This window comes from Podarcis filfolensis (assembly GCF_964270895.1).
Source record: "Podarcis filfolensis genome assembly, chromosome: Z".
Lineage (NCBI taxonomy): Eukaryota > Metazoa > Chordata > Lepidosauria > Squamata > Lacertidae > Podarcis > Podarcis filfolensis.
Window position 1 is genome coordinate 39,987,536 of NC_139617.1, and position 21,797 is coordinate 40,009,332.

Here is a 21,797-nt window from a genome sequence, read left to right on the forward strand (position 1 = left end):
TTTAGAAAATGGTTTTAAGGTTTAGATGTTTCTACTGAGTAAGAAATCGTTGGTGGCAAAAATATATACCAGAAGAAGCCTTTATTTATTTCTTTTGTCAAATGTGGAGAACTTTTGACCTTTCAGATGCTGCTGAACCACAACTTGAATTGTTAATGAGTAACACCTAGCAGACACATGCCTGGTGCATGTTTTAAGTCTTTCTGCCTGATCCTGTGAATGTCTACTCAAAAAGCAAGTCCCACACAATTCAATGAGACTTGCAGGTGTGTACAAGATTGCTTTCTCCGCCCCCGCCCCCCAAATATCAGGGTCAAGGAGTGTGTCCAACATGAGTGATAACAATCTGTGATGTTGTCTATCTTATGTTTGTCTCATTTGTTACAAATGTGCACCCCAAGGGGGCAGAAGAAGAGACCAAATGTCATAAATATTTATTACATATCAAGGAAGTAAAGAAAAGAAAAACCCTACAGTTCATTTTACAGCTGTGGTCTATGGAACTTTTAGAACAGATTTCTGCCATTATATTCGTATTGTGATTCTCTTTCTTTACAGGCTACATTTGAAAACACAAAAGAGGGAAAACAATAATAATAATAATACATTATTACTTTAGCATTTAAAAACAATGGCAATACAATCGAGTTTAAGACACTTGGTGGTAATTTAAACTTTGAGACTCACAAGAGGGGAAGCCACAGCCCAACAGTACATAATTGGTGAAAAGTACAAAACCCCACTAGATAACAGTCAAGGGACAGGATCCAGCAAAAGTTTGGTGCGACGAAAGCAGCAGCCTTATGGATGATGACCTAAGGACTAAGCTCGATGGGACACATTTGCACCTGTTTCCAAGTAAACATGCAGAGAATGGGAAAGGGCTGTAGCTCAGGGTCAGAGCTAGGCTCAAGCCCTGGAATCTCCAGGTAGTGCTTGGAAGGCAACCTGTCCAGAATCTTGGGCTGCTGCTGCCGTAAATGCAGACACTACTGAGCTAGGTAGACCTAATGGTCTGACCCAGCACAGGGCAGCTTCCTATGACTACTGCAAGGCTGGATTCATGAAACACACTTTCCAGGAAACAAGGCCTGATTCCCCTGAGGCTTGTAGTTCTGAGGAAACTTGCATAGGCCTCAGATCTGCCCAATTTCACTGAATTCAGACGGACTTAATTGTGGCTACACATGTTGACTCGGTAGTAAAGCCCAGTCATTGCTAGAATAGAGGAGTAGGGAGCCTAATGAAATCCTCAAGCTCCACTGAACTTCCCCAATTTCAGGCAAATCACCCCTCCTACACACAAGAGTGTCTCCAAACAGCAGGGGTTAAGGAAACCCATCATAAAAAGGAATCCCCCCAATAACTTGATAGAGGGGTCCCACGACTGCAGCTTTACTCGGAAGTCAGTTCCCTTGCCAAAGAAGGCTGTTTGTCGCCAACCATGAGTTGTGCTGGATTCTGCTTGAGGGCTTTTTATAAGGAAGGGTGGGGGGGACAAGCAACCAGGGTAGACAACAAATTTGTTTTATACAAACGTTAGCATTTGTGAGTGCTTTCCGTCTGGCAAGAGAAATACATAATAAATATTAGGAAGTCCAAACCTGCAGAAAATAGTAACACCCCACCCACCCACCCCTTTTTTTTTTAAAAAAAAGAAAGATAAAATCCTGCTCACTTGGACACACAAGAATGCCACTGGGTTGTGGTGGGGGAAGGAAATGTGGACCTTCGGGTTCATCAAGTGTCAAATGGCACATACAGGACAGACATGCAAAGGTGTGTGTGTGTGTGTGTGTGTGAGAGAGAGAGAGAGAGAGAGAGAGAGAGAGAGAGAGAGAGATTGATTAATGCTACAATCACGGCAAGGACCTTTAGTGCCACAAGGACTGGGTTGTAAGAGGCAAACTTTGCCAACTATTCTGGCAAATCATGTTCCTTGCTTTGAGATCTATTAGATCACAGACTTCTTTTTTTATTTGGCAACAGTGGATGGTCTGGGGGCAGCGAATGCAGTTGCATCACCTGGGCACCTACTGTAATCAGCCTTTTTTTTTTTTTTTTTTTGAGACAGCTCTTTCGGAGGAAGACCGGATAGAAAAGTATAGATCATCTGCACTAGTAATGTTTGAGAACAAGCCTGAGTGCTGGCTTTGTCCTCCAGAGCTGCCTTTGCAAACACAAAGATATAGTCAGAAAAAAATGAGATGTATTGGATCTATTGGACTGGCTGGTGACAGCAAATGTAGGAGACCTGCACATATAACACCCCCTTAGGAATAGCTGGAACTTCTTGCAAGCTGGAAGTAGGGGCTGTTGTGACAGCAGCAAGCGGACCAATCTTCTCCCCTCAGTCCTATAAGCATGATCGAACACTTCAAGCACAAATGGATAAACAAAGAGACAAATCCAATTTTCAAATGTTCCCAACTGATAGGAAGGGCAAGGGGAATGAGCTTACTAGTCAAAAGTAAGCTGTAGACAGGGGACGATGCCACTGCAGTTATTATTACCATTAGGCTGCCCAAATAGAACTAAACCACAATTTCCAAGGTTGTACATTTTCCTACAACCTCATCCCTATAGCAGAACACTCATTTAAGAGGCACAGTCACTCACCTAAGGTTACCTTGTGAGTCAGTGGCTGCAACCAGAGAGAGAGAGGGGTCCTTATGAGAACTGACTCTCGGGGGGGGGGCAAGCAGTGGGAAGAGAAGCACAGATTGTATTGAGGCCACAGTGTTTAGAGGAGGCTGGTGACCTTCCAATTAAAAGCTGCTGTGCCCCCAAAATGTCTCCATCTCCAGGCACCATATAGATAACTATATAGTTATTGTCACGGAAAGAGAAAATGCAAGGTATCATCGACAGGTCCAGAAAGCCATAAAGAGGATTCATCAGCAACGTTCTAGCATTAGCGCTCCCTAGTTACCAAACAAATGAAAAAGCAATAGATGCTAAACAAATAGCTACATCAAGACATAGAAGGAAATGCCAGATGTTCAGTTATGGAATATCTCAGAGGAGTGGGGTGTGCAGGAGGAACTTTAACCCCCCTCCTCCGAGCCAAACTATTTCAAGCCAAGCCCCAAAGGGCCATAATCACTCAGTGGTAGAGAATCTGCTTGACACACAGGTTGAATCCCCAAAGGCATCTACAGGCAGGCCTGGTAAGGACACCTTCCTGAAAGCCACTGCCAGTCAGTGTAGACAACAGTGGGCTAGATAGACCAATGGGCTGACTGGGGATAAGGCAGCTTCCGATGTTCTTATTTAATTCAGCCCTTTGTTCAAAATGATGAGGACTAGAATATTACTTTGCTTTTAACGGGCTGGAGCTCTGTTGTTAGAACACACACTTCGTATGCAGAATGTTCACAGTTCAAACCCTAGCATCTCGAGAATGTCTGCAGCTGGGAATGTCATTGCCTGCAACCCTCATAGACTGCTGCTATTCAGTGTAGATAATACTGAACTAGAGGGAACAATGGACTAGTTCTGTATAAGACAGCCTTCTAGGTGCCAAGCCGTTGCAGCTGCCCATAGGACTGGCCTACATCTTACACACTGACCCCACCCAAGCAGTTTTCTGATAGGAAGTTTCCACCTCCTAGGGGAACACGTAGTGCCTTCCTACCTTGCTCTGATCTGTAACAAATGCTGCTGCTGGGATAAAATCCACTCTGGAGTGAGAACATTCCCTGTGGCGCGTTTTCAAGCAGGGCTTGCACTAGGAGATCAGAATTGCCAGTGGGAAGATGAATGAGGGTGCTGGAAAGGGATGCTGCTGCTTAGATGTTGACATGAACCTACTTGATGTGGTGTAACTCCCAAGTTAGAATTTCTTGTGCAGGAGCAAAAAACAAACAAACATTGGAAATGAGACAAGGATGTGGCCTACAATGGCAAAGGAGGGAAATAGGGAAAAATGATTTCAATTAAGCAGAGGCGTCAAGCCAGAGTCTCAGTTCCTCCCTCAAGGGCCCAACAAGGTCTAAGGTAGGTGGTGGGAATTTCTGGCCCTCCGGCTGTTGACGGACCGTAACTCCCATCATCCCTGACCACTGGCCACACTGGCTGGGGCTGATGAGAGCTGTAGTTCAAAGACATCTAGAGGGCCAAAGGTTCCCCAACACCTAAAACTTCCCGGTGCTTTTTGTTTTTATTTAAGAAAAGCTGGGTGCTTTCTCATGCAAAGTTATGTGCTCTAACTACTCAGATGTACAGCACTTCTGTTGGCAGGGATTCCACAAATCTGGAAAAGGCTCTGCCTAACTCTCCTCCCATGTATGTGCGGAGGGAGGAGTCATCCACATGTCAGCTCAAGTTAAGAGTTTCTAGGTAAGAGAGTAAAAGGTGTGGCTTCTTCACTCACACAGTTCTTAAGCCATCATTAGTTTCCTACTGTGAGTGAGCTGCGAGTGATCGAGCTGAATCTGGGACTCAGTAGGCCTGTTAATCAGGCTCAGACAGGTGACCAATCTCACTTGCTACTGGCAATGCCAACTGGCTGTCAAGATGGCAACATCACAAAGCACTATGATGCTTGGGGGCAGGGTGTACACACATGACATTGCGTTCCTTTTCCCTATGCAAAGAGGAGGCCTGAGTTTGTCACACTTGAGATCCCGCCCACCCCATCTCACCTGAACAGCAACTGCAAGCTTTTCCCTTGCTAAGGGTTCAGTCCACTTGCATCAAGTTGGAAAGTTAAGTCATGCAGCTTCTGCACATGCTTGAGCAGGCTACATGCAACAAGCTAATCTGTACAGCTATGTTGTCACCTTTAGTAGATGCCATGGCTCCTGTATCTAATGGGCACAATGTTGAACTGTTTTAATTGCTACAAGCATCTCACCAAGGATGGATTAAGTGCTCTGTTCTACTGGCAAATATAAGGCAATTGTGTAATAGAGGGGACAGAGGGACTGGACTCATGGAATATTGGTGGGCAAAGGAGGTAGGAGAAGGGAAGATGCAGCTTTGAAATCTGCAAGCAGGAACCAAGCTGAATTTCACACCTCTGCCCTGCTAGGATCCCTTTCTAGACCCACCCACTTCCAGTCCCAAAGCAGACACATGCCTTTGCCATTAAAAAAAAAAATACCCTGCAAGAAACCTGTTTTTCTTTAAAAATGAAAAGTTAACCATTCTACCACACGGCAAGCTGAAATCTCTCTCACCTACTGTCATGCCATAAAAGCCCTGCTTTGTGGCAAAGGCAAGCCATTCTGTCCTTTCTCTAAGCACATTGTTAATTAAAAGTATTGCTTCGTTTATTGATCAGTTGCTTTAAGAGCAGGAAAATAAATAAATACATACATACATAAGAAAGACTCCACTCCCCCACCCCTCTTGGAAGCAAGATGGGATCCCTCACAGGACAGGTAGTTTAAGTTGATCTGTGTAAAGTTGTATAAATCAGTGCCTGCAACTTTATAAAAAGAAGAAGAAGGAAATGAATCAAGAGCAGGTAAGTGGGGGGCAAAGGCCTTTGGGGTTCAACACCTCCCATGTGGCAGGAGCATCTATTCTGCAGACGGAGAACTATCATCAAATGGTCTTTTCCATGCTGCACCAGCTTTCCATATCCAACTTCCATTTTCTTCTCAGAAAACAGCAGTATGTGGACAGCTAAGGGAAGACAGGTCGTTGTCTCTGAGATTTCTGAAAGGGGGGGAGGGAGGGAGGGTAGAGAGAGTGAGAGAGCAAGAAAGAGAGAGAGATTTCCCTTCCCATGCAGCAAGCACATACCGGTAAATCTCTTCGCTGTTAAAGAGGTTTGGCAGGTTTTGGAAATACAAATGCCCCCCAAAGTCTGTTCAGCAGAAGCAAGAGGAGTGTAAATGCCCTGGAGCAGTGTTTCCTCTTCTATGCATCCCCCACACCCCAGGAATGCAGCTCTTACCTGGTGTCTGTGGATAATTATATTAGCTAATCAGCAAATGTGCCAATAGTCCTGTGACCAGGATGAAGGTTGCCTGCTCACTCAAAACATTTATACTTTTGGAGGGCACAAAATTTATTTCCAATCTGATCATCCCAACCTTTTCTTTGCTGTGAATGTGAGGAAGAGTTTTGCCATTCACGTCTGCATCAGCTACTCCAAATAAAGTACCCAAATTTCCAAGTGGGTGCAGGGAGGGAACTGGGGCAAATTAACGGTTTAAGATGTTATTTAAAACACTACAATCTTCCCTGGCTACCTGCTATGCTAGTCTGAAGAGATAAGGACCACTGTTTAATCACAGTAGATTTAAACTGATTAAAAAGTCTTTCTAATCAGGTAACATAGATTTTATTTTTTGTTAAATTAATAATTTTTAATTTAAGTACGTCTTAAAAATTGCAGATGGTCATAGAAGGATCACCCCCTTCACATGGGTGGGTGGGAAGGCCTATTCTGAAATGGTGCGTCCTGTGACATATGGATGCACCATTCAGAAATGGAGGAATGATGCTGTTTGTGGGCAGCATGATGAAAGAAGAGGAAGGGCGCAGAGCTTCTCTTTGGCAAAAAGAGGAGCTTGGGAAGATGGGGAGCCTGGAAGCTAAATCCTGCTTTGGGTTAGTGGGATGTACAGCACCCAACTTTCCCTCTTCCTCATTCCTAGCCCTTTAGCAATGTAAGAGAGAGAGAGTGGAGCTTTTCCATCCTCTGCCATCTCCCTCCCACTTATAAAGTTGTTGCAACAAACCAAGCAGGGGAAATGTCACCCTCTCTCCTCTTGCAGGAGATATAGGTCCTCCTCCGAGGCCACTTGTGCCCCCAGCCAAAGTTCCTATTGCAGCACAGCCTGCTGGCTTAGGGAAGGGCCCTAGCTCAGTGGTGGAGAATCTGCTTTGCCTGCAGAAGGCTCCAGGTCTAATCCCTGGCATCTCCAGGTAGGATTTGGGATGACCATAGTCTGAAACCCTGGAGAGTTGCTGCTATTCAGTGCAGACGATACTGAGTTAGATGGACCAATGGTTTGACTGGTATACAGCGGCTCCCTATGTTCCTACAAAATGGGGGGGGGGGGCTTAGGAGGATCTCCCAGCTTTGTGTCACTGTGGAGTTTATAGCAAGTTGTCCGATTCCCCCAAATGTGGACAGCCTTTTTAAACTGAAAACTAATGTTTAAGTCATATACGCTTTAATCAATTAACTGATTAAAACTCGTCTGCTCCACCAGCTGAGATTCCTGTAATGGGATGAGTGCCCTAATATTCAACCAAGGAGAATAAAATATGCTACATCCCACCTGTCCTTTCCATCTGAATAAGCTGGAAATGCTGGGCATTCTAGATCTCTGCCTATGTATATATTCTGTATTCCAGAATTATCAGAAAATGTAGTGTGATGTTTCTATACTGTTTAGAGAGTCATAACAAATGGGGGGTGGGGGGTGGGGTCAGGGAAGGTGTGCAAGTGCTGTGTCCAGATTGTCTTCACTTCAAGTCAATGATGTCTTCGTCAAAGGAAGCCCCAAGCTGAAAGAGGCTGCTGGACTGGGGGCTCTCGTCCCGTGTAGTGGTGTCGGGGTCTGAACTGGTGGAGAAGTGGCGCTCTTCAGAAGTGCTTTCGAAAGAGCATGCAACGAGCCTGTGGAGAGGAAGGCAGAAATCAAGCAAGGAAAATTCAACCACCCCTCACCTCCGCCACAAAAAAGACCCATAACCTGTGATCACAGCAGATCAAATGTTTATTCTCTCTTACCATGTACAGCTCCTCCCATTTGCTAGACCAGGGCAATTCAACATTTGACACCTCCCACAGCCCTTACGTTGTGCTCCCAAAGCCAGGGAAGGAGGAGGGCTCTGACAGGACCCTAGAGCGCTCTCACCTCCATCCCAAAGCCTAATCAGCACCTTCCCAGCTCAGTGTGTGTCAGATTTTGGCCTTGCTCACCCCACCCCACCCCCACGACAAGGCAGTGTTTGGCCTGTGGGTTCCATATTAAAGTACTCGTGGTCTACTTGCTATGAAAAGTTGGGCCACCCTGTGCTAGACATATAACAACTTGGAGAAGTGATGTCATGTGAGATTAGTGCAACAAGGATTTGAGATTTTAAAAAAATTGGGAGGTCTGACAAAGGGTCAAACCAACCTGCAGCTAAGTGCTTTCCCCCCCCCCTCCTTCCCCATCCGTTTTCCCTTTTGTGTCATGTATTTTAAGCCTAAGGAAGAGGAAGCTGATCTCTGAAGAACTGGGGGAGAATGCTTTAAATAAATAAGTAAACACTCAACCAGGGATCTTTGTATGCGTGACAGTACTTACTGGCACTGAATACCGACACCTTTTTTTTTTTTTGCTGCCCACAGAAGCCACTTTGTGATGGCTTCAGACAGAGGCGGGCTAACATAGCCATTGCGGCTAGTAGGCATTGATAGGCTTATCCTCCATGAATTTGCCTAATCCTCTTGGTGGGTGGGACGCGGGTGGTGCTGTGGGTTAAACCACTGAGCCTAGGACTTGCTGATCAGAAGGTCGGCGGTTCGAATCCCTGCGCCGGGGTGAGCTCCCGTTGCTCGGTCCCAGCTCCTGCCAACCTAGCAGTTCGAAAGCACATCAAACTGCAAGTAGATAAATAGGTACCACTCCGGTGGCAAGGTAAACGGCTTAGTCACGCTGGCCACATGACCCGGAAGCTGTACGCCAGCTCCCTCGGCCAATAAAGTGAGATGAGTGCCACAACCCCAGAGTCGTCCGCGACACGACCTAGTGGTCAGGGGTCCCTTTACCTTTACTTGGTGGTCTTAACTACATTTTGAGGCCATGTAAGGTAAGAAATGCCCTGCTGAATCAGGCCAAAGGACCACCTGGTCTAGCATCCTGTTCTCACAATGGCCAACCAGATGCCCTAATGAGAAGCCCTCAAGTGGGACTAGAAGCAGAACAGCACTCTCCACCAATTACAATTCCCAGCAACTCGTGTCCAAAAGCATACTGCAGCTGGAGAGTTCTCCTTTATGCAGCTCTGGCTATGTGTGATTTGGATCAAGACCTTGGATGGGGGCGGTGGTGGTTAGAAGCCTCCCACCCCTTGCTGCTGGCAGGTTTTACAAATAATTAAAGGAAGGCTTTCAATTGGGAGTATGGAACATGATTCTGACCTAACAGGCAGTTTAAGGGCTGCAGATGCAATGAGAATATGGACTCTTGTTCAGAGTGCTGCTTCTGCCCCTCAAAGAATTGCACCTTTCTATATGTTACCTGTCACTACTTGTTGACCGTACTGTTCCTGGCTTGGGGTCTGACTGTTTCTGGGGGGTTTTCTTCTGCTTTTGTCCTCCCTCCGACTTGGGACCTTGGCCGTCTAGGAGACCTGGATGAAGAAGAAAGGAATGCTTCTGAATTCTCAGAGTAAAGGCAATGGAATTGTTTCATTTGTCAATGACTAATTCCACCTGGCTGTTCCCCAAAGGGGCCTCCGAGGTGATCACTGGTAAGTGTAATACAACAACAGACGGGGGAATCTATAAATCGTCTTGCTGTCATCACTGTAGTGAGCCTTTTGCTGCCTTTGGCAAAGGGTGATGAGAAGTCTCTTGGCTTTCCTCTCCAGCTTGGACCACTGCCATAGTGCTGAGCTTTGCTGGTCAATGACAGGGGAGATCACTGCCCTCCTCTCCAGATCCAAGCTGGTCAGAGAGGCTGGGATTCGCCATTTGGGGTGCCAAGGGGTCTAAGGCTCTTTCAGTGCCTTGGCAACTTAGTTACAAATCACAAGCTCCAAATTTGGAGCTGGAAGGGTGGCAGAGCAACAATCCCCACCAAAAAGGAGGAGATTGCCCTTGATCTCCCAATGCAGGGGCACACAGTTTGAGGTCAGATTCCTGACAACCACAGGGCTTGGGGAGGGCTTGGCTACCATATTCTGCTGAAATCTGCAAGCCCCTGAACAGACAAGCAGACTAGCCCATGCCATAGTCAAGAGATTCAAGCAAGCCTGAGTGAGAGATCAGTACCTGCAGTGTCAGTCAACAGCATCTTGACTTCATGCTTAAAGAGTAAGAAAGCAGGAGGAAAGGGGGTGAGCAATATTCCTAATACAATGAACTCCAGCACCAGGGTGTTGCATTTTCACCCAACATAGATCATGGCTACATCCAAATATCTCAGTGTGCCTGGCAGTGCTGCCGCCAGGATCCCTTGCTGCCTATGCCCCTGGAGGGCCCTATTACTTTACCAAGTAATTCTTTGCGTGTCCGGGTTGCGATTTCTTTGATCTCTATGCGCGACAAAGAGAGGGAAGGAGCGACAGGGATGGAGGTGCTGCTGGCCGACGTCGGGGTGGTGATGACTTTGGGGACCAGGGGGGACTTGAGTGGGCGTTCGATGCTCCTGCCGACCAGGTTGCTCAGGGGGATCTTGTAGATGTTTTTGCACAGAGCTTCACCTGAAGTGACAAGGAGGAGGAGGGTCGTGGAGCAGGAGTTGACTATAAGCAGGCTTGCGGGTGAGTTGGTGGTCCACAAAAAAACTCTTTTACCCTCCTTATAATAATAACAATCATTTATTATTTATATGCTGCCCATCTGACTGGGTTGCCCCAGCCACTCTGGGTGGCTTCCAGCAAATTATAAAACCACAGTAAAACATTGCACATTAAAAACTTCCCTATTTGGGCTACCAGATGTCTTCCAAAAGTCAGATAATTGTTTGTTTCCTTGCCATCTAGTGGGAGGGTGTTCCAAGAGAGGGTGCGACTACCGAGAAGGCCGTACCCATATGCCCTGGTTCTCTGTAACCTCACTTCTCACAATGAGGGAAGCCCCAGAAGGACCTCGGCGCTGGACCTCAGTGTCCGGGCTGAACGATGGGGGCGGAGACACTCCTTCAAGTATACAGGACCAAAGCTATTTAGGGATTTAAAGGTCAGCACCAAAACTTTGATTTGTGCTAGGAAATGTACTGGGAGCCAATGTAGATCTTTTAGGACCAGTGTTATATGGTCCCGGTGGCAGCTCCCAGTAACCAGTCTGGCAGCCGCATTCTGAATTAATTGTAGTTTCTGAATCACCTTCAAAGGTAGCTCCACATACAGCACATTGCAGTAGTCCAAGCGGGAGATAACCAGAGTATGTACCAATCTGGCAAGACAGTGTGCGGGCAGGTAGGGTCCAAGCTGGTGTACTAGATGGAGCTGGTAGACAGCTGCCCTGGACACTGGTGCCCTTGGCTTGTGCCTCCATGGACAGCTGTGAGTCCTTTAGGGGCACAGTTACTCCATTCAGGACCAGGGAGTCCCGCCCACCTGCCCGCCCCCTGTCCCCCAGAAACAGTACTTCTGTTTTCTCGGGATTCAACCTCAATCTGTTGACTGCCATCTACCCCTCCCCCCGAACCACCTACAGACACCCACACAGGATGTTCACCGCCTTCACTGGTTCTGAATTCAAAGAAAGGTAGAGCTGAGTATAATTCGCTTACTGGTGAACACCTAGCCCAAACCCAGCGGTTTCATATAGATGTTAAAAAGAATGGGGAAGAGTTTGGAGTCCTGGGGCACCCCACAAGTGAGCGCCATGGGGTTTGAACATTAATCCCCCACCACTACTTTCTAGACACAACCTAGGAGGAGGGAGCGAAACCACTGTCCCCAGCCCTCCTAGATGGTCCTGGAGGATACTGTGCTTGGTCGCATGGTGGAGCCTAAAACCCGACTGGAAGGGGTTTAAATAGTACACATCCTCCAGGTGTGCCTTATTGATTTATTATTTTTATTATTTTTCTAATTTGTTATTTTTTCCCATACCACACTGTATTACAAAAGTAATATTGACTGAAGCATAAATATAAATTAAACCCTTCCCCCCTTGAACAGTATCTCAAATTACATTCCTTGAACAGTATTTCAAATTACATTTCTGAAAGTATTCTACAAAAAGGAATAAGAATCTTCTATGCAACATAACATTTGATCTACTATAATATCTAACACTATTTTTTCCTTTATAGTGTTCATTGTTTTCTATAACCTATAAGTAAAACAAATGACTCCATTAATTAGACCCACATTTTATTTTTCTTAATTCACCTAATCCTTCTTCAATTGATCCTATACTCCCTTAAAAAGACCAACTGATTTTATATGAAGTTAGAACTCTTCTGCCAGATTTATTTATTTATTTAACAAAATGTATATAACACTTGAATGTAAAACAAAGCAAAACCTCTAAGCAGTTTACAAAAAATTAAAATAAAACATTAAGATTATCCATTTAAAAACTAGTTTAAAAAACAGGTATTTACAACATGGTTAAAAACAGCAGTAGATAAACAAAAAATAAAACAAAAGAAATAAAACAAGTAACATCTATGCATCTGAATTGGCTTAGCTAAAAAACCACAACATTTTACACATTTAATTGGTGAATCACACAAATCAGTTAATTTCACCACAGATGATAGCAAGGCAAATAACTCCAGTTTAGGTGGAAGATGACTGCAGTGGAACAGAAGTAGCACTGCATGCAATGAACACAGAATGGAAAAATATGTCTTCCTATCTCCCTAAGTCCGACATTGTGCAGATTTGGGATAAAAGGACAGTTTCAAGCCCCAAAAGTTTGAAGACTAATGCTTTAGCTCAGCCTTTCTCAACCTGTGGGTCCCCAGATGTTGCTGAACTACAACTCCCATCACCCCTAGCTAGCAAGGCCAGAGCTCAGGGATGATGGGAGTTGTAGTCCAACAACATCTGGGGACCCACAGGTTGAGAACCGCTGCTTTAGCTGAACAATACTACAGAAGCAACAAATTCTCAGTTGGCCTCAGCCCCTTCCTTACCTTCTGCTGCGGAAGGAGAGAAAACAGGGATTTCATTGACTGATGGTGTCTGAGGGGTAGTAGGTGAATTAGTCTCCTTGGAACTGCCGTTGGATGGCTCGCTCACTGCCGTTACGGCTCTGAAGTAGATATCTGACTGGAAGGAGAAAGAGGCTGTGTTAGCAAAATGGACTTATCTGAAGCAATGGGTTGTCACTGTGGTACCCGTGTGCCCACAAACATCTCCAATGGTACCCACAGAAAGGAAACCCCAAGGTTTGTATAAGTACCAAAATGTTTGTCCAGGGAGGGATACCTTGGGCAGCAATGAGGGCAAAATAGGTCAGTGGGGACAGAGGATACTCAGTGAGCACAGAATGCTGTCTGGCAGTTAGGGAGAAAACCCAGAAAAGTGAGTGGGAGTGGGAAGGGAATGGAATGGTGTATCATGGAAAAGAGCATGGCCAGCTGGCCGGCAGCCTGAACAGGAAAATCATACAGTAAAGTTTTGCTGCATGTCCCACTTGTTTAGTGGGCTTATGGGTTAAATGATGCAGTCTTAATATGAAACACGAGGTCCCTTCCAACTCTACAATTCTATGATTCTGCCTTTGTAGTGCTAGAAGAGGCATGTCTAGAAGAAGGGGAATTTTGCACAGGAAACAAGATTTCTTATCTCACTGCCTTACCCTTGATGCCACCAGCTGAAGCGCAGGGACCACAGCTGTGTGGACGAGGTTCCCATTCACCACTAATCGGATCTCAATGGAATCGGTGGTGAAGGCCAAAATATAGGGGAAAGCGCAAACTGTAGGAGGAGACAAAAGCATTCAATGAAGAAATAAATGCAACATGGTATATGACGGGCCCACATTGTCAGTCCTAAGCATCATGAAGCTCTGAAGTTTTCCTGACCTACAATAAGCCTTTACCATGTTATTACTGACTTACATAGCACCATCAAAGTCCAACAACAACAAAAACAGATTCCTGCCCCTAAAATTTAACTAAGGGGAGGAAGACAGAGGCAATGGAGAGGGGAAGAAGGCTCTTCAGGTCTGCTCAGTTGCACATACTAAAGCTCTGTTTTTAGGAGGGGTTGAAGCTGATGGGGTTGTGCCAAAGACTTCCCAGAAAATTTGGGTTTTGAGGACAGAGAGATTTGAAGGGAGAGAGGAAGGTATTGTGCAGGTGCTTCAGGCAGAAGAAGTAGCAGAAAGAGAGGAAAAGGTGGAGCAGGAGAGCTTTGGACAGTTGAGGGTAGTGGAGCAAAGGGCAGGGATATAAGGGAGGAGAGACGGGTCAGGGCAATGGCAGGCTCTGAAGTCAGAGGAGGCATTTGTGCACTGGATCCAGGAGCAGACAGGAAACTGATGGGTGTCTCTGTGTTACACAGGAGCATAATGTGATCAAAACAATTAAGGCAGGCTAAGGATGGGCGCGGGTGGCGCTGTGGGTTAAACCACAGAGCCTAGGACTTGCCGATCAGAAGGTTGGCGGTTCGAATCCCCGCAACAGAGTGAGCTCCCGTTGCTCGGTCCCTGCTCCTGCCCACCTAGCAGTTCAAAAGCACGTCAAAGTGCAAGTAGATAAATAGGTACCGCTCTGGCGGGAAGGTAAACGATGTTTCCCTGTGCTGCTCTGGTTTGCCAGAAGCGGCTTAGTCATGCTGGCCACATGACCTGGAAGCTGTACGCTGACTCCCTCGGCCAATAAAGCGAGATGAGCGCTGCAACCCCAGAGTCCTCCACGACTGGATCTAATGGTCAGGGGTCCCTTTACCTTTTAAGGATGGACAATCTTTTTCTGTTGAGGGCCGCATTCCCTGCTGACTACCACCCCCTTTTCTCTCTTCCTGCCACCGCATTGTCTTCCTCCCTCCCTCTGCCTGCCCATAGAGGCTGTCCCTCCACATTACAATGGCTTCACACAGCAGGAGAGACTTATTGGAAAGGGGGAGGCAACTGGTTCTTCTTACCAATGGCATAAGGAACCTGGTTCCAGCTGAAGTGAAAGTCAGATGCTGATGGCTGGACCAAAGGCGAGCCCCCATTGAAGGGACACACTTTGCGGTAATAGCAGACATCTGTAACAAGAGACCCCTGTTAACTTCAAGCAAATAAAGAAACATGGACCTTGACACTAAATGTAGAAAAACAAGGCAGCCAAGCAATGTCACTGGCCCTGCTCCCGTGACAACAGCCAGGAACACAAAAATTAGAAGGAGTGAAGCTTTCTCCTGTTGCAGCCTCACCATTTCGCTGGGAAAGGTCTCAGCTACTGTATGCTCAAGCATCTGGTCAATGCCAAAGCCACAGGTAGTCACCAGTGGAATTGGCAACCTTCAACATGGGAGAGAGGAGAGCTGTTTTCAAATACATAGAAGCAGTGCTTGTTTTTCCTAAAAAAAATGTTTAGGGATACTCTCATTTTCCTACTCATATTGAAATACTGCCCCTCAATGAGGCCAAACTTAGATTCTCAAAATGTTTAGGGGTATGCGTACACCTGCGTACTCCCAGAAAAAAAAGCACTGCATAGAAGACAGAAATGGCAGGAAAGCAGATTTTGGCTAAATGTGAGGAGAATCTTCCTAAAGGTAACAGCTATTTCACTGTAGAACAGTCTGCCCCAGGAGGTGGTATTTTAAGCAGAGGCTGGATGGCCCATCTGTCAGAGATGCTGCTGTTGCACCCTGCATTGCACAGCCCGTAACATGCCAGGAGGCTCCCTTTCGACTCTACAGTTCTATGAAATGGAAGTTTGGCACTTGCTTTCTCCCTGCTCTTCTGCTTTGTCCACATGTGCGAGGGCTTTTGCTCATCCAGGTTCCTAGCTTTGCTTTGCCAATAAGATATACTGACAAGAAACTGAGATTGTTGCTCAAGTCAGCTTCACCCAGAATCAGAGGACTGGCAAGTGGGGTGATGGCCAAAGTGGCCAGAAGGCAGAAACCTTTCCAGATTCCTCGTCTTCCTGCCTTCAAGTCCAGCTATTTTCACCACTACCACTATGTGTGGGCTCATTTCCCTATTCTAGTGGAAAAGGGAGGGCAAGACTTCGGGGTTGGCCATCTACTGCATTCTACCATCAACCCACTTGAGCCCCTCCTTGTTTTGGATAAGGATAATGGAGAAGAGAAGGCTTAGCATCTGCCCAGTGCATCAATCCAGACTCACTTTGGCTTCTGGCAGCTGTTTTGATGCACCTGTCAGCTGCCCACCCACCACCATGTGCTGCTTATGCAAAGAACATGTGCAACCAGCAGGAAAGCAAGTAAGTCTTTCTCTTCTCTTATTTCTGCCCCTTTCCAAACAAACTGTTTACTGTTATCCTTGTTCTATTAAAATTGTATAACTGTTTTATTATCTTATACTATACTATACTATACTATACTATACTATACTATATTATTTATCAATCATTAATGTGCAGTGGTCCTGCCAACCTAGCAGTTCAAAAGCACGTCAAAATTCAAGTAGATAAATAGGTACTGCTCCAGCGGGAAGGTAAACGGCGTTTCCATGCGCTGCTCTGGCTCGCCAGAAGCGGCTTAGTCATGCTGGCCATATGATCCAGAAGCTGTACGCCGGCTCCCTCGGCCAATAAAGCGAGATGATTGCTGAAACCCCAGAGTCGGTCACAACTGGATCTAATGGTCAGGGGTCCCTTTACCTTTTAATGTGCAGTGGACATATATTGTGGGGCATATGTGCAAGAGAAGAAATGCTTTTCATGCCTATGGGGGCAGTCCTATGGCAAGATGACCACCTGTCATGGATGCATTAGTTGAGATTCCTGCATTGCATTGGGTTGGACTAGATGACCCTCAGGCTCCCTTCCAACTTTATGATTCTGTAATTCTATGAAATATGATGATGATGATGATGATTGGGCTATATCCAAGAACATAATTAAGGTACTCTTAGTAGAACTATTATTACTACTTCATAAATGACAGTAACATTAATAATATCATTTATATAAAATAAAATATGATAATATCATTTATAAAGCACCTAACATTTTCCAACCGTTTTATGTTTTACATCAAAGATGAGAGAATCCCTGCCTGCAGGTTCATAATCCAACAGACATTATGCAAAAGGAAAAAAGGAATGGGAGGAAAGTAAGCAAATTCTTAAAGTTACATCATCTCAATAACATCCTCCGATTTCCACAGGTAGGCCTCCCTGCTTTCAAGTGCACATGCAAGCACATCCACGTAAACACCCCAACTACCACTGGTTTCCTGACTGCCACCAGAGGGTGTTTCTCTTCAGCTCTAGTAGTCCCTATTCTACCTCACTGCCTCTCCTGTGTGAAGCAAGTCTTACTCCTTAAATGTCCGTTCTGCACTGATGCAAGACGGAACCATAGACAGACCCCAGACCGTCTCCCTGGACAGAGCGAGTGAACAGTACTTACAGTTATAGCACAAGAGCAGGCCAGCTTCTCCATCTTCATACACATCAATAGCTGCAACAAAATTAACCTGCAATGATAACGGGCAAGGGTAGTGGGCAGGCTGGAGGCTGAGCTTCCTACGAACTCTTTGAGAACAATTCAGCGGTTTCGTATCAGGAGAAAAAGGAGAAGTCCCCCACCCCATCACATTCCCACCAAACGTTTCTAAATTCTGGCACCTGCATCTAGTCTGTAATTTAATCTAATTGTTTTACATACACTTCTAATTCAAAGCCTAAGTAAACAACTGCAGAAGTGCTGCTTCTGTTATTATACATTTTCGTTTTCTGGCACAGGGGGCATGACCCAGCCCAAATTAAGCACGTTTAGAAATCCCAGTGATCTTAATGATAAAAAAAATCACAGGAAGTAACAGGACAAAAGTATTTCATTTTGACTGATTCATCACCTAGGATTGCATTTTTAATCAACTGAATCAGGTTGACAGTAGACATCAGGTGTAGTGCAGGATATGGCCCTGATCCTGAGATCAACTGCATTTTTGCTCGGGCAGCCTTGGGGGTGGGGAGGCTGAGACCCTTTCGAAGGAAACGAGGGACAGCAGCTTCAGCAAACTGTTGTGACACCCAATGAACCTACCCTGCTCGAGTCGACATGGTGCAGTCTGTAGGATTCACCCGTGCTCTCATTGATCAAGTCAAACTGGTGCCGGTAGGCGACGCAAATCAGGTTGTCATTTTCCCCCGTGGGCCCGTCCACCAATGTCATGACAACAGGGGGGTCAGACAAGCAGATCTCCTGCAATCCCCAAACAATGCTGCATTAGAGGTATTGTGTGTGTGCATGAATAGAGATGCATGACACCAAATTCAGACTTCTTGAGGATCTCAGGTACAGAAAAGGGTAACCAATACAACAACAGAGATTGCAGAACCTCCCACAATAAATCATTTGCATTTTTAACATTTTAGTTCATAAAAAGGTTTAGAAGAGCATGATAAAGGCTGATGTGCATGCACAGATCAGCCATGGAGGCTTTGCCCACAGACCTGCTATGAAGATCCACCAAGCTGGTAGGCCCTAGAAATGAGGCCTCTGTGCCCTATCAGTGTGCCCTGTCCATGTGGAACTCCCTCTTGCTGGATGTGTGTCTGGTGCCCTCTCTGGTTAGGTTCAAATGAAGACTTGGCTATTCCAAGCTGCTCTGAACTGAAGGAGGTTTGTTGGTCTAGAACACAGGTTGCCAATGCAGCACCCATGGGGGCCAGTTTGCCCATCCCATCAGGACCCTCTCTGGTGTCTGTGAGAGGTCTTGGTAAATATTCCCTCAAAAATCTGCAATAGATGAAGGGCTGCTTGCTCTCCCTACTTGGTTCCTGTTTGCATTGGCTTGGCCTCTCCTACACTGAACACCCCCCTAAAACCTGAGCTGTGAAAAACTTCTCTCTCTGTGAGTGAGCATGGTGGTGGCTGGTGTAGGTGCCTTTTCCCATTGATGGGATGGCTGAATAGTTTGTGTGTGTGCCTGCACCATTTTATGGTCCTCCTTTTCTGCATTTTTTGTAAAGTTATGGAAGCCCTTATGCAACCCATTTAGTGACAGGCGCCCAAAGAACTTCCTCAGCATTCCAAATGCATCCACTGGCTCAAAAGGCTTGGTGACACCTTCCTCCCACTGGCCTATAATTTTAAACTGTTGCTGCTTTTATGGCAAGGGTGGGGAAATCTGTGGCCCTCCAGGTGCTGATGGGCTGGCCAGTGTGCTCAGGGAGTTGGAAGTCCCAATAACACTGGGAAGGCCAAAGTTTCCCCTCTTGATCGTGGGCCCTATGGCCTCTCTGAAGGATTTTTAAAGATCAGGAAGACTGGATCAGCTCCTAGGCTTAAAGGGGCAGCTTACAGTTTTCTGCCAGGCACCCAAGGAGGAGGAGGCATGTGTGGACGGTGGTAGTTTGCCGGTGCTTTACCTCAAACCTACCCGGATGTACTGGAATTCTTCAACTGGGGACTCCGACTGAGGCGACAACGAGAGGCCACTGTTCAGACCCTCCCACTGCTTGAACTTCCTGGTGATGAGAAGCAGCTTGTTCCGGATGGATGCGACGATCCGTAGCTCATTGCTGTGGTGGGTGTTGATGGCGTACAGATGGCAGCCTGGGCAACAAAGGTTCAGTTGAAGGTGTGTGTGAAGCACAGCTCTGAGAAATGTCCCAAAGGAAAGCCTGGCTCAGAGGGATGGGAGAGGAGAGCTGCAAACTGACCACAGCGGATCATGCTCTGGGTCACAGGAGAAATGTTTTAGCACCACCACATCTAGCTGTTTCTTGCAAAGGAACAGAAGGCATTGCTGCCCAGCTGCATTGACATAGGAACCCGCCTTATACTGAGTCAGACTATTGGACAATTTAGACAAGCACTGTCTTTGCTGAAAGCAGCTGTGGTCCAGAATTTCAGAAAAGGGCCTCTCCCAGCCCTACTGGAGTTGCCAGGGATTGAACCCGGGACACTCTTCATACAGAACAAACTCTGCACCACTGACCTATGACCTTTCCCCAGAGACTCAGTGCTATGCTGTGGTCCGTGTGGGACTTGAGCTTGACTAGAGACTGAGGAGGGGGAAGAAATTCAGTTTGTAGTTTCCATTCATTCACCTACCCAAAACTATTGGCTTAAGCTGTGCTGCTGTCCCCTGACACCTGAAATCAACCTGCTTTAATGCAGGGGTGTTCTTACAGGAAAACTCTATAATGCAAGGACAGGCACCTAGGTCAATGATAAGAGCATATACTCCGCCTACAAACAACAGACTCCCAGGTTCAAAACCCCAGATTCCCCATATAAAGAGGACGTCAAGGATGGGGAAGCCACCAACACTAGAGAGTCCCCAACAATAGTAGGCCAGATGCCTCCAAGATAAGGCAGTTTCACATGTTCACAACCTTGTGATCCCTTAAAGCATCGTTCAGCTGGTTGGTTGGTTGGCTGAGACCCACTGCCTGATCTCAGCACTACCGTCATACTCTCCCCAGGTCACACCCCTCTCCAGCGCTGCTTCATAGCCTCAATGAATGTTTTTATCAGGTTGGAATGTGTCCCTGAACTCGAACTCCTCGGCTGCATGGAGAATAGAATGGTGTGTGTGTGTGTGTGTGTGTGTGTGCATGAAGAAACTAGCCTACTGTGCAAAGGCAAAGTGCATATTTGTTGCCCCACCTTCTTTTGCCCAGGAGGTTACCCGAAGGGGAGGCAGCCCCTAGGGTGAAAAAGCTCCCCCACCCCCTGCCATAAGCACCTTTTGTTTTCTCCAGTTTGTTCTCTCGGCAGTCACACTTGCTTCTGGCTTGCTTGGATTCCATGCCTTTCCGTACGGCACTCAGCCGGAAGACGAGGAGGCGAGCGTCCTTCCCTGTCAGGTGGGAGACACACAAATAGACATGTTACAGGGACAGCTAAAAGGAGGGAGGCTGTGGGTTGTTTCTGAAGTGTCATGCACCAAAGGCAGTCATGGTTTGGTTTGTTGTCTACCGCAGGGCCACAGTCCCAGGCAATCTAGGACATTCCATCCAGCCGTCTTTCTTCAACAAATCCCAGCATCCAGAGACTGGACACAAGATGTAGTTTTGCATTTAACCTTATGGAAGGTTAAAACAGTAGATACAATATCATACAAAATAAATGCAGGACCCTGGAAGATCCAGCCTAAGCTAAAATACCTCCAGCGAAGCAGTTATGCTTCTATCATAAGCTTGCCCAGGGAAATGACATTTCCTCCCAGACAGGCTAATGTGCCTTACCTTTGTCCGCTCTAGTAATGAGAAGGTCCAGAGTTTCCAATACATGCATCTGTTTGATCTGTAAAGTTTTATCAAACACTGGGATGGGAGGCTGCCCATCTGGAAGGAAAAATTCAAGAGACTCTGTGTCAAGGCTCAGATCAAAACATCAAGGGGGAAATCCATATATATTGGCTGGTTACAATACTATTCAGATTTCAAAGGCCTTTCTAAATAGCACCATTGTACGTGCCATCTAAAAGGAGGCAGAGATTATTCTTGCTAAACTTCTACTGGCAGGCTGCTCCACAGGGCAGGGCCTGCCAAACCTAAAGGCTCAATGCTCAGCAAGGGCAAACCAAGTGTCAGGGGCATGGAGAACCACCAGAAGTGCCTCCTCACAAGATCTTAGTGATGGAGGTGGAGCATAAGGGATCAGACGGTCATTAATACTTTGGGCCAAAGTGATTTAGGGCTCTGTGAATTAACCCAAGTACCTAGAACCTGGCTTGGTGGCAAATTGGCAACCAGTGCAACCCTCTCAGCAGAGTGGTAACATATAACCAGCAGCCTGCTCCCGTGAGGAGTCTGGCCTCCCTAGCAGCTTTCAGGCCAGGTATGAAGGAAGCCCCACATAAGCTACATTACAGAAATCAATTGGGGGAAGGGGAATGTAAGGCAACCAGGTCAGCACACGCTAACAATCACAGGGTCATCCACCAACCATCTAAGAGGAGGACACCAACATCTGTAGAGACGAGCAGTGACTGGCCCCAGGAATCTGCGCAGAAAACATCATGAGGGAAATTGCTGCAGAAGCACTGGGACTCCCAGGGCTGTG

At 46.4% G+C, this 21,797-nt stretch overlaps 1 protein-coding gene across 8 annotated transcripts in view; it reads right to left on the reverse strand.

The window, feature by feature from the left end:
* Nucleotides 1-419: 419 nt before the first annotated feature.
* Nucleotides 420-21,797, reverse strand: part of GARNL3 (GTPase activating Rap/RanGAP domain like 3) — a 109,860-nt gene continuing 88,482 nt past the window's right edge. For all 8 annotated transcript variants that reach the window (XM_083596940.1, XM_083596943.1, XM_083596938.1 and 5 more), the window contains 12 exons: nucleotides 21,681-21,792; nucleotides 20,978-21,076; nucleotides 20,476-20,589; nucleotides 19,162-19,337; nucleotides 17,823-17,981; nucleotides 17,184-17,250; nucleotides 14,734-14,841; nucleotides 13,445-13,563; nucleotides 12,777-12,912; nucleotides 10,174-10,383; nucleotides 9,198-9,309; nucleotides 420-7,585 (listed from right to left, as the gene is read on the reverse strand). In XM_083596940.1, coding sequence (XP_083453066.1) covers nucleotides 7,432-7,585; nucleotides 9,198-9,309; nucleotides 10,174-10,383; nucleotides 12,777-12,912; nucleotides 13,445-13,563; nucleotides 14,734-14,841; nucleotides 17,184-17,250; nucleotides 17,823-17,981; nucleotides 19,162-19,337; nucleotides 20,476-20,589; nucleotides 20,978-21,076; nucleotides 21,681-21,792 — 1,566 coding nt within the window. In that variant the 3' untranslated portion in view covers nucleotides 420-7,431. The remainder of the gene's footprint in view (nucleotides 7,586-9,197; nucleotides 9,310-10,173; nucleotides 10,384-12,776; nucleotides 12,913-13,444; nucleotides 13,564-14,733; nucleotides 14,842-17,183; nucleotides 17,251-17,822; nucleotides 17,982-19,161; nucleotides 19,338-20,475; nucleotides 20,590-20,977; nucleotides 21,077-21,680; nucleotides 21,793-21,797) is intronic.